This window comes from Hylobates moloch, unplaced genomic scaffold, assembly GCF_009828535.3.
Source record: "Hylobates moloch isolate HMO894 unplaced genomic scaffold, HMol_V3 SCAFFOLD_8, whole genome shotgun sequence".
Lineage (NCBI taxonomy): Eukaryota > Metazoa > Chordata > Mammalia > Primates > Hylobatidae > Hylobates > Hylobates moloch.
Genome location: NW_026652283.1, coordinates 76,855,298 through 76,868,210, shown reverse-complemented (window position 1 = coordinate 76,868,210; position 12,913 = coordinate 76,855,298). Strand labels below are relative to the sequence as shown.

Here is a 12,913-nt window from a genome sequence, read left to right as displayed (position 1 = left end):
TTAAAATTTTCTTCCCTGAGGAGCAAGGAGAAGTCAAATAGTCATATCTCACTAAACTGTCCTTTGATTTAAAACAAACTTACCAGCTGAATCCTCCCACAGTCTTTCAATACAGACTATATGTGGTTGTAGGTTGACCTCTGCAGGTTCCACATAGACGTAATCTCCAACATGGTACATGCTGTTTTTAAAGCTACAGTCCTGGCTGTATGTGCGATGTAAGCCTGAGAGGCCTGCAGCACCAGAGGAATCTTCACTCTTTTCAGCTTCTTAGGTAAAAAAATAAATAAAGGAAAAAGGTACTCACCAAAGGGATGCTGAAGTCAGATGTAGGGTTCAAACAACACATACTAATAACACATTTAATACATTTAATTCCATTTGCAACATGCGAAGGCAGGAATCAGCAATAGTATGATCTTCACATTCCTAATAGCCTCTACTCAAAACTGTATTTTTGAATTACAACCATCATTAATTTAAATGAATATATAACTACACAAAGGATGTAGAGAATAAAAACATTACCTTACTAATATATGATCATATGGCCGTTTTGGATAATATCGAAAGGCATAAAGAAGTACGTATGTTGTTTCAAATCGAGTAATTCTAGAGATAATCTCTGATATACTTCATCTCCACCTTAATGCTTCTCAATGTGTTTCATTTCACTAACAGTTATTACACGAATATGACACAATTAATAGAGTCTTAGAATTGAAGAAATATAGAATACATGTTCTACAATATACTATAAACTATATATAGTATATATATTTAATATATCATGAACACTAGCCCTGAGAGGAAATGCTTTTCAAAATGACTTTTATTTTTATTTATTTATTTTTTTCGAGACGGAGTTTCGCTGTTGCCCAGGCTGGAGTGCAATGGCACAATCTCAGCTCATGCCAACCTCTGCCTCCCAGGTTCAAGCAATTCTCCTGCCTCAGCCTCCCGAGTAGCTGGGATTACAGGCATGCGCCACCACGCCTGGCTAATTTTATATTTTTTAGTAGAGATAGGGTTTCTCCATGTTGGTCAGGCTGGTCTCCATCTCTCGACCTCAGATCCACCTGCCTCAGCCTCCCAAAATGCTGGGATTATAGGCGTGAGCCACTGCGCCCAGACGACTTTTATTTTTGTTAAGTAAAACTTTTTAGTTCCAGTACAGGCCGGTAGCGGTAGCTCATGCCTGTAATCCCAGCACTTTGGGAGGCCGAGGCGGGTGGATCACCTGAGGTCAAGAGTTCAAGGCCAGCCTGGCCAACATGGTGAAACCCCATTTCTACTAAAAATATTAAAAAATTAGCCGGCATGGTGGCAGGTGCCTGTAGTCCCAGCTACTTGGGAGGTTGAGACAGAAGAATCGCTTAAACCGAGGAGGTGAATATTGTAGTGAGCCAAGATCACGCCACTGCACTCCAGCCTGGGTGACAGAGCAACACTGCGTCTCAAAAGAAAAAAAAAAAGTTCCAGTACAAGCTATCATTTGCAAATATCATAAGGTTTTTATTGAGGATAAAGCTTTGCTGAAATCTTTGATTACTTCCTTAGGTTAATTTCCCATAAATGTAAGAGCTAATAATAAGCATTTTAAATGTTATTTATTTTATTCCGCCTGAAACATTAAATTTTTTTTTTTCTTTTTTTAGATGGAGTCTCACTCTGTCACCCAGTCTTGAACTCCTGACCTCAAGTGATGTGCCTGCCTTGGCCTCCTAAAGTGCTGGGATTACAAGCGTGAGCCACCATGCCTGGCTATCTAAATTTTAAAATAGTTTTTCTAGTTCTGTGAAGAATGTCATTGGTAATTTGATAGGATTGGGATTGAATCTGTAAATTGCTTTGGGCAGCATGGCCATTTTAATAATACTGATTCTTCCTACCCATGAGCATGGAATGTTTTTCCATTGGCTTCTGTCATCTCTGATTTCTTTGGGCAGTGAGTAATTCTCATGGTAGGAATCTTTCACCTCCCTGGTTAGCTGTATTTCTAGGTATTTTATTCTTTTTGTGGCAATTGTAAATGACAATGCGTTCCTGATCTGGCTCTTGGCTTGGCTGCTATTGGTGCATAAGAATGATAGTAATTTTTGTACATTGATTGTGTATCCTGACACTTTGCTGAAGTTTATCAGCTGAAGGAGCTTTTGGGCTGAGACTATGGGTTTATTAGATACAGAATTATGTCATCTGCAAAGAGACGTAGTTTGACTTCCCCTCTTCCTATCTGAATGCCCTTTATTTCTCTCTTATCTGATTGCCCTGGCCAGGACTTCCAATACTATGCTGAATAGGAGTGGTGGGAGACAGCATTCTTGTCTTGTGTCAGTTTTCAAAGGGAATGTTTTCAGCTTTTGGTTATTTCAGTATGACGTTGGGTGGCTTTGTAATAGATGGCACTTATTATTTAGAGGTATGTTCCTTTAATACCTAGTTTATCTAGAGTTTTTAACATGTCAAAAACCTTTTCTACATCTATTGAAATAATGTAGTTTTTGTCTTTAGTTTTTTTTTTTTTTTTGAGACGGAGTCTTGCTCTTGTCTCCCAGGCTGGAGTGGCGTGATCTTGGCTCACTGCAACCCCTGCCTCCCAAGTTCAAGCAATTCTCCTGCTTCAGCCTCCTGAGTAGCTGGGATTACAGGTGCCCACCACCATGCCCGGCTAATTTTTGTATTTTTAGTAGAGATGGGGTTTCACCATCTTGGCCAGCTGATCTTGAACTCCTGACCTGGTGATCCACCCGCCTTGGCCTCCCAAGGTACTGGGATTACAAGTGTGAGCCAACGCACCAGGTTTTTTTTTTTAGACTTGAGACGGACTCTCGCTCTGTCGCCCAGGCTGGAGTGCAGTGGTGTGATCTTGGCTCACTGCAGTCTGCCTCCTGGGTTCAAGTGATTTTCCTGCCTCGGCCTCTCGAATAGCTAGGACTACAGGTGTGCGCCACCACACCTGGCTAATTTTTGTATTCTTTGTAGAGACAGGGTTTCATCATGTTGGTTAGGCTCGTCTCGAACTCCTGACCTCAGGGATCCACCCACCTCGGCCTACCAAAGTGCTGGGATTACAGGCATGCGTCACCACACCCGGTCGTCTTTAGTTCTTTTTTATGTGATGAATCACATTTATTGATTTGCGTATGCTGAACCAACCTTGCATCCCAGGAATAAAGCCTACTTGACCATGGTGGATTAGCTATTCGATATAGTGCTGGATTTGGTTTGCTAGTTATTTTCTTAAGGATTTCTGCATTAATGAACATCAAGGATATTGGCCTAAAGTTTCTTCTGTTGTCTCTGCCAGGTTTTGGTATCAAGATGATGCTGGCCTCAAAGAATGAGTTGGGGAGGAGTCCCTCCTCCTGTTGGTTGGAACAGTTTCAGAAGAAATGGTACCAGCTCTTCTTTGTACATCTGGTAGAATTTGGCTGTGAATTCACCTGGTCCTGGGCCTTTCTTGGTTGCTAGGCTATATATTACTAATTCAATCTCGGAGCTTGTTATTGGTCTGTTCAGGGATTCAATTTCCTCCTGGCTTCAGTCTTGCGAGGGTGTATGTGTTCAGGAATTTATCCATTTCTTCTAGATTTTCTAGTTTGTGTGCATAGAGGTGTTCATAGTAGTATCTGCTGGTTATTTGTATTTCTGAGGGGTCAGTGGCAACACCCGCTTTGTTGTTTCTAATTGTGTTTACTTGGATTTTCTCTCTTCTTCATCAGTCTAGCTAGCGGTCCATCTTACTAACTTTTTCAAAAAACCAACTCCTAGATTTGCTAATCTTTTGAATGGTTTTTCCTGTCTCAGTCTCCTTCAGTTTTTAGCTCTGATTATTTCTTTTTCTCTGTTAGCTTTGGGATTGGTTTGCTCTTGCTTTCCTAGTTCTTTCTCCTACAAAGTTAGGTTGTTAATGTGAGATCTTTCTAGCTTCTTTCTTTTCTTTTTTTTTTTTAAACAAGAGTCTTGCTCTGTCACCCAGGCTGCAGGGCAGTGGCACAATCTCGGCTCACTGCCACCTCCACCTCCTGGGTTCAGGTGATTCTTGTGCCTCAGCCTTCCGAATAGCTGGGACTACAGGCACACACTGCCATACCCAGCTAAATTTTGCATTTTTAGTAGAGAAGAGGTTTTGCCATGTTAGCTAGGGTGGTCTCAAACTCCTAGCCTCAAGCAATCCACTCTCCTTGGTCTCCCAAAGTGCTTGGATTACAGGCATGCGCCACCGTGCCTGGCCACTGACCTACCTTTTTGATGTGGGTGTTTAGTGTGATAAATTTCCCTCTTAACACTGCCTTAGCTGTGTCCCAGACATTCTGGTATGTTGTGTCTTTGTTTTTGTTTGTTTCAAAGAACTTCTTGATATCTACCTTAATTTCATTATTTACCCAAAAGTCATCCAGGAGTAGGTTGGTTAATTTCCATATAATTGTATGGTTCTGAGTGATTTTGTGTTGATTTCTATTGTGCTGTGGTCTAAGAGAGTGGCTGGTATAATTTTCCTTCTTTTGCATTTTCTGAGGATTGTTTTATGTCCAATTGTGTGGTTGATATTAGGGTATGTGCCATGTGGTAATGAGAAGAATGCATATTCTGTTGATCTTTGGGTGGAGAGTTCTCTAAATGTCTATCAGGTACATTTGGCCCAGTGTTGTGTTCAGGTCTGGAATATCATTGTTAATTTTCTGCTCTGATGATCTGTCTAATACTGTCAGTTGGGTGTTAAAGTCTCCCATCTCCCAGTATTGTGTGGGAGTTTTAAGAGATGAGGTGAGGTCCTGCTGTGTTACCCAGGCTGGTCTTGAAGGCCTAGGCTCAAGCAATCCTCCTGCCTTGGCCTCTCACAGTGGCGAGATTACAGGCATGAGCCACTGTACCCAGTCCTTTTTCTTCTTTTATTGTGTGGGAGTGTAAGTCTCTCTGAAGGTCTCTAAGAACTTGCTTTATGAGTCTGGGTGCTCCTGTATTGTGTGCATATATTATTTAGGATAAGTCTTCTTGTTGAATTGAACCCTTTACCATTATGTAATGCCCTTGTCTTTTTTGGTCTTTGCTGGTTTAAAGTCTGTTTTGTCTGAAATGAGATTACAACCCTTGCTTTTTTCTGTTTTCTGTTTGCTTGGTAGATTTTTCTCCGTGTCTTTATTTTGAGCTTATGGGTGTCATTATGGTTCTCACGGGATGAGAGATGGGTCTCTTGAAGACAGCATCCCATTAGACCTTGCTTATTTATCCAGCTTGCCACTCTTGTTTCTTTTAATTGGGGCATTTAGCCCATTTACATTCAAGGTCAGTATTGATATGTGTGGATCTGATCTTGTCATCATGTTGTTAGCTGGAAGCAATCTTGTTTGTGTGGTTGCTTTATAGTGTCATTGGTCTATATACTTCAGTGTGTTTTTGTAGTGTCTGGTAACAGTCTTTCCTTTACATATTTAGTGCTTCTTTTAGGAGCTACTGTAAGGCAGTTCTGGTGGTAACAAATTCCCTCAGCATCTGCTTGAGGAAAAAGGACTCTATTTCTCCTCTGCTTATGAAGCTTGGTTTGGCCAGATAGAAATTACTGGTTGGAATTTCTTTTCCTTAAGAATGTCGAATATAGGCCCCCAATCTCTTCTTGGCTTGCAGGGTTTGTGCTGACAGGTCCACAGTTAGTCTTCTGGGCTTCCCGTTGAAGGTGACCTGTCATTTTTTTTCTTTCATTTTGACCTTGGAGAATCTGATGATTGTGTGTCTTGGAGATGATCTTGTGAAGTATTTTGTAGGGATTCTCTGAGTTTCCTGAATTGCAACGTTGGAGGAAAGAAGGCACTCTGGCTTTTGAGTTGTCAGTGTTCTTGTGCTGGTTCTTTCTCATCTTTGTGGGCTAATGTTCCTTCGATCTTTACAGTTGCTGTCCTTTGGCTATTTTTTTTTTCATTCTTTTATCCTATTTGATGACCTTGGGTGTTTGATTGTGGTGTAAGATGGGTTCAGTTGATGGGCTTAGTTTCTAGAGGATTTTAGGGGGCCAAGGCTCAGCTCAGGACTCCTGGACTGTGTGCCCCAACTCTGGGGGACTGGTATCAGGCCCTGGCTTTTGGATAAAAGCCATTTTAACTGGAGTGATATGATATCTCATTGTTTTTTCTGATGATCAGTGATGTTGAGCACCTTTTCATTTACCTGTTTGCCATTTGTATGTCTCCTTTTGGGAAATGTATATTCAGGTCTTTTGCCCACTTTTTAATTGGATTATTAGATTTTCTCTTAAGGAGTTGAGTTCCTCATACATTCTGGTTACTAATCCACTGCAAGATGGTTAGTTTGCAGATAGTTTTTTCCCACTCTGCGGGTTGTCCCCTCACTTTGTTTCCTTTGCTGTGCAGAGGCTTTTTAACTTGATGTAATCCCATTTATCTACTTTTGCTTTGGTTGCCTGTGCCTGTGGGGAATTAAGAAATTTTTGCCTAGTCCAGTTTTATTCTAGTAGTTTCATAGTTTCAGGTATTAGATTTAAGTCTTTAATCCATTTTGATTTTTGTACATGGCAAGAGACAGGTGGCTAATTTCATTACTCTGTATACTGATATCCAGTTTTCCCAGCACCATTTATTGAAGAGACTGTCCTTTCCCCAATGTATATTCTTGGCACTGTTGTCAAAAATGACTTCACTGTAGATGTATGGATTTGTTTCTGGGTTCTCTACTCTTTTCCATTGGTATATGTGTCTGTTTTTATGCCAGCACCATGCTGTTTCAGATACTATATAGCTCTATAATATAAACTGAAGTCGGGTAATGTGATTCCTCCAGTTTTCTTTTGGCTCAAAATAATTTTAGCTATTCTGAGTCTTTTATGGTTCCATATAAATTGTAGGATTGTGGCTGGGCGTGGTGGCTCACGCCTGTAATCCCAGCACTTTGGGAGGCCGAGGCAGGCGGGTCACGAGGTCAAGAGATTGAGACCATCCTGGCCAACATGGTGAAACCCTGTCTCTACTAAAAATATAAAAATTAGCTGGGCTTGGTGGTGCGCGCCTGTAGTCCCAGCTACTCGGGGGGCTGAGGCAGGAGAATCGCTTGAACCCAGGAGGCAGAAGTTGCAGTGAGCCGAGATTGTGCTACTGCACTCCAGCCTGGCGACAGAGTGAGACTCTGTCTCAAAAAAAAAAAAAAAAAAAAAGAAATGTATCCTACAGGCATACTACCTGGCTACTGTTGCTGATTATTCAGGGCCCAAGGACTCTTTAGTCAGCAGGTGATGAATTCTACCAAGACTGGGTCCCTCTCTTCAAGGCAGTGTATTCCCTTCTGGCTCAGGGGCATGTCTAGAAATGCTGCATGGGAGCTAGGGCCTGGAATGGGTGCCTCAGGACTCTGCCCAGTGCCTTATCCTACTGTGGCTGAGCTGGTATCTAAGCTGCAGACAAAGACCTCTTTACTCTTCCCTCTCCTCTCCTCAAGTGGAAGGAAGAAGTCTTTTTCAGAGCTGCCCAGGGTTGGGGAGGGGTGGTGCAAGTACTCCCCTGCTTACCCTGCTGGTGTCTCACATGTCATGTGCCCCCTAAGTCCACTGGCTCTGAGCCCAGTACAGCACTAGGACTTGCCTAATAGTTGTAGTCCTTGTGGCCTACACTTCCCTTCAAGTTTATTTAGGACCCCGGAACCCTTTAGCACACAGTGGCAAGGCTTGCTGGAACTCAAGTTCTGACAATTGTCCAGTCCATTGGGCTGGACAATTCCCTTCTGATGAGGGCTGGCCTGAATGTTTCCTCTGTGGGCATTGGCTGAGTTCCAATGCAAATCCCGCAATCACTGTGCTCTAACTCCCGCAAGCACAAAGATTCACTGTGCCACACAGCTGATGCTGGGGTATGGGAGAAGGGTGGTGCCAGCAATTCAAGACTGTGTTTTCTACCCTCTTTCAGTGATATGAAGTTAAAACTAGGTACTGTGATTGTTTACCTGATTTTTGGTTCTTATGAAGGTGCTTTTTTTGTGTGTAGATAGTTGTTAAATTTGGTGTTCCTGTGGGGAGGACAATTGGTGGGGGCTGCTATTCGGCCATCTTGCTCTATCTCCTAATTCTCCTAATTCTTGGTATTATATATATAATTTTTTAAAGTTCTGCCAATTTTGGTGAAAACTGTTATCTAGCAATTGATTAATCAAGTGAATCCCTGTGTTATACACAGCAGATCTATAAGGTTCTTGAGAATTTTATATCAGCAGTAACACTATCAGTTTACTGAAAGGGACTGAGAGATTAGAATTTTTTTTTTGTTTTTTTACAGACAGGGTTAAACCAGGTTTCAGGGTACTGGCACCATCACAGCTCACTACAACCCTGAACTCCTGGGCTCAAGTGATCCAGCGATCCTCCCATCTTAGTCTTGTGTGGTGGCACATGCCTGTAGTTCCAGCTACTCGGGAGAGTCTCACTGTGTCGCCCAGGCTGGAGTGCAGTGGCGCAATCTCGGCTCACTGCAACCTCTGCCACCCAGGTTCAAGCAATTCTCTTGCCTCAGCCTCCCGAGTAGCTGGGACTATAGGCATGTACCACCACACCCGGCTAATTTTTGTATTTTTAGTCGAGACAGGGTTTCACCATGTTGGTCAGGCTGGTCTCGAACTCCTGACCTCAGGTGATCTACCCACTTTAGCCTTCCAAAGTGCTGGGATTACAGCTTGAGCCACTGCGCCCTGCCAGTTATCTTTTTCTTCCTTTTATTTCTGTTGTTGTTCTACTTCTGGGAGACTTCTTCAACTTTATATTCTAGTATTTCTCTGAATGGAAAACAACTTCATATATAATTCACACACCACATAATTCACCTACTTAAAGTTCAACAGTTTTTCGTATATTACATTATTAGTTTTTAATAATTGTAGTAAAACATATAATACAAAACAGTTATCATTCTGACCACTTTTAAGTGTACCATTCAGTGGCAATAATTTAGTGTTGTGCAACCATAACCACAAACTATTTCCAAAACTTTTTCATTATCCCAAACAGAAACTTTAATCATTAAACAGTAATTACCCACTTCTCCACTCTGCAACCTGGCCCCTAGCAACCTCTATTCCACTTTCTGTCCCTATGAATTTGCCAATTCTATATACTTCAAAAAAGTATAATCATACAATATTTGTCCTTTTCAGTTTGGCTTACTTCACTTATCATAAGGTTTTCAATGTTCATTTACATAGCATGAATAAGGATGTCATTCCTTTTTATGGTGGAATAATATTCCATTGTATGAATATACCACTTTTTGGGCTTTTGTTATTTTTCATTGACATATGATAATCATGTGGCTCGTGTCAGCAATCCCAGCACTTTCGAATCTGAGGAGAGAGGATCCCCTGAGCCCAGGAGTTTAAAACCAGCCTGGGCAACACAGCAAGATCTCATCTCTACAAGTAATTTAAAAAATTAGGCCAGGTGCAGTGGCTCACGCCTGTAATCCTAGCACTTTGGGAGGTGGAAGCAGGCAGATCACCTGAGGTCAGGAGTTAGAGACGAGCCTGGCCAACATGGTGAAGCCCCTTCTCTACTAAAAATACAAAAATCAGCTGGGTGTGGTGGCGCACGCCTGTAATCCCAGCTACTCAGGAGGCTGAGGCAGGAGAATCGCTGGAACCTGGGAGGCAGAGGTTGCAGTGAGCTGAGATCACACCACTGCACTCCAGCCTTAGCAACAGAGCAAGACCACATCTCAAACAAACAAAACAAACAAACAAACAAAAAATTAGGCGGGTGTGGCACATGCCTCTAGTCTCAACTACTCAGGAGACTGAGGCAAGAGACTCGCTTGAGCTCAGGAGGTTGAGGGTGTAGTGAGCCATGATCGTGCCACTGCACTCTAGCCTGGATGACAGAATGAGATGCCATCACACACACAAAAAATTGCACATATTTACAGAGTACAGTGTGATATTTCGATAACATGGATACAACATATAACAATCAAATCAGGGTAATTAGCATATTAATAATCTCAAGCATTTATGACTTCTTTATGTTGAGAAGACTCAAAATCCACTCTTCTAGCTATTTGAAAATATAAAATAAATTGTTAATTATAGTCAGTCTGTAGTACTATTGAACACTAGCAACTTATTCTTCCTATCTAACTATAAACATATAGATGGTCAATATGCATATGATAAAATGCTCAACATAACTATAAACTTCAGGGAAATGCAAACCAAATTAAAAAAAAATTTTTACTGTTGGCCAGGCGTGGTGGCTCACACCTGTAATCCCAGCACTTTGGGCAGCCGAGGTGGGTGGATCACAAGGTCAGGAGATCGAGACCATCCTGGCTAACACAGTGAAACCCTGTCTCTACCAAAAATACCAAAAAAAAAAAAAAAAAAAAATTAGCCAAGTGTGGTGGTGGGCGCGCCTGTAATCCCGACTACTCGGGAGGCTGAGGCAGGAGAATGGTGTGAACCCAGGAGGTGGAGCTTGCAGTGAACCGAGATCATGCCACTGCACTCCAGCCTGGGTGACAGAGCGAGACTCCATCTCAAAAAAAAAAAAAAAAAAAAATTTTTTTTAACTGTCAATCTCACTTGCATATGAAAATATTTTTTATAAAAACATTAACGTTTCATGGATGTATTATTTTTAAATACATTTTAAAATTGTGATAAAAAATCTATAACAAAATCTGCCATTTAAACCAATGTAAAGTGTGCATTTCAGTGATATTAATTACAATCACAATTTTTGTTTTTTCATTGATATATAATATTATAAATATTTATGGGGGACGTGTGACACTTTGTTGCATTTATAGAATGTTTAATGATCAAGTCAGGGTATTTGGGGTAACCATCCTTTCTATGTGTTGGGAACATTTTAAGTTCTCTCTTTTTATCTATTTGGGGATCTTTGACTCTTCTGTAACTGGATGTCTAAATTTCTTGATACACTTGGAAAGTTTTCATTCATTATTTCACTAAACAGGTTTTTCAACCTTTTTAAATTTCCTCTTTACCTTCAGGAATACTCAAAATTTGAGAATTTGGTCACTTTATGGTGTCCCTTATGTTACCAAGCTTTGCTCATTCATTTTTATTTTTCTTTGAATGAGTTATCACTATTTCAAAAGACCTGTCATCAATTCCTGAAATTATTTTTTCTGCTTGATATAGTCTGTTCTTAAAGCTTTCAAATATCTTCTGTATTTCATTCAATAAATTCTTCAGTTCCAGAGTTTTTTAGTTCTTTTCCATGATATCTATTTGATAAAGTTCTCATTCACATCCTGAATTGTTTTTCTGATTTCTTTGTAATGTTTCTAAGAATTCTCTTGTATCAAACTTTGAATTATTTTCTTGGAATCTGATAAATTACTGTTTGTTTTTGAGATAGAGTCTTGCTCTGTCCCAGGCTGGAGTGCAATGGTGCGATCTTGGCTCACTACAACCTCCACCTCCTGGGTTAAAGGTATTCTTCTGCCTCAGCCTTCTGAGTAGTTGGGACTACAGGTGCGCGCCACCACGCCTGGCTAATTTTTGTATTTTTAGTAGAGACAGGGTTTCACCATGTTGGCCAGGCTGGTCTTGAACTCCTGACCTCGTGATCTGCTGGCCTTGGTCTCCCAAAGTGCTGGGATTACAGTCATGAGCCACCGCACCCAGCCAATAAATTACTTTTCGACTGAAATCTATTGCTAGAGAATTACTGGGTTCTTTTGGAGGTGTAATATTTCCTTGCTTTTTCTTGATTCCTGTGTCCTTATATTGATATTATATGTGTGTCTGGTATAACAGTCACTTCTTCCAATGTTCTGAATTTACTTTCGTAGAAGAGGACTTCTCCCTGAAGATGTATCTGTGGTGTTGGTTGGGCAGGATACTTTGGTTTTGAATCTGGGTGTGTACAGTAGTGTAATCTCTGTACGATTCCTTCTACTGTAAACAGTATCAGTGGTATCCATGACTTAATAAGTGGCTTAGGGCAGCAACCCCCAATGTTTTTGGCACCAGGGACCAGTTTTGTGGAAGATAATTTTTCCACAGACGGGGATGGGGTTTGTGGGGGTAAGGGATGAGGGTTGGGTGGGATGGTTTCAGGATGAAACTGTTCCATCTCAGATCATCAGGCATTAGAGTTTCATAAGCAGTGCACAGCCTAGATCCCTCACATACACAGTCCACGACAGGGTTCATGCTCCTATGAGAATCTAATGCCACCATTGATCTAACAGGAAGAGGAGCTCAGGGGGTAATGTTCGCTTGCCTGCCACTCACCGACTCCTGTGGAGCCCAGTTCCTAACTAATGTGGGGGGTGGGGAGGAGGTGGGTGCCCCTGGCTTGGGGTGCAGTTGACAGTGGAGGCTGTGGTAAAGTACTGCTGGGGACTGGGCTGTCAAGTGGGCCACGCTTTGGTTCCCAGAGTGGTGTATACTGGCACTGGTGTTAACAGGTCCAGGAAGGCCAATTCTTGGGATTCCAGCTGGCTTGCTGGAGTGCCAGGAATGGCAGCAGTGGATCGAGCAGGTGGGTGTGTTCCCGAGCCCTTGGGCAGTGGATGTGGCAAAGGTGAAAGCAGTAGCAGTGCTGGGACAACTCTCTGGGACCCAAGTGTTCTGCACCAGTGCTGGCAATGGCTATGATGGGTGGGCTAGTACCCGGACCGACAGGTAACACATGAAGATGGGTGCCAGTTGTGGTGGTAGTGACAGATTGAGTGGCCCTGACCCCACATGCTGGGAAAAGTGCTCAGGTATCACTAATTGTCAATTGGGCTGGACAATCCCCAGGCCCCTGGATGGAATGTGCAGATAATTACATGTATGTGATCAATCAGTTGCTGCTTTCAAGATTTTCATCAGTTTGATGATGATGTATCTAAATGGGCCTCTCTTTGTGATTATCTTACTTGAAATTCTTGGAGCTGTAGGTTAATGT

General features: G+C 41.9%; 1 protein-coding gene across 50 annotated transcripts in view; it reads right to left on the bottom strand.

The window, feature by feature from the left end:
- Nucleotides 1–12,913, bottom strand: part of PBRM1 (polybromo 1) — a 142,888-nt gene that overhangs the window by 45,808 nt on the left and 84,167 nt on the right. For 34 of the 50 annotated variants that reach the window (XM_058442107.1, XM_032161330.2, XM_032161337.2 and 31 more), the window contains one exon: nt 84–269. In XM_058442107.1, the coding sequence (XP_058298090.1) occupies nt 84–269 (186 nt within the window). The remainder of the gene's footprint in view (nt 1–83; nt 270–12,913) is intronic. The other 16 variants (XM_058442117.1, XM_058442096.1, XM_058442111.1 and 13 more) reach the window with 1 other exon arrangement.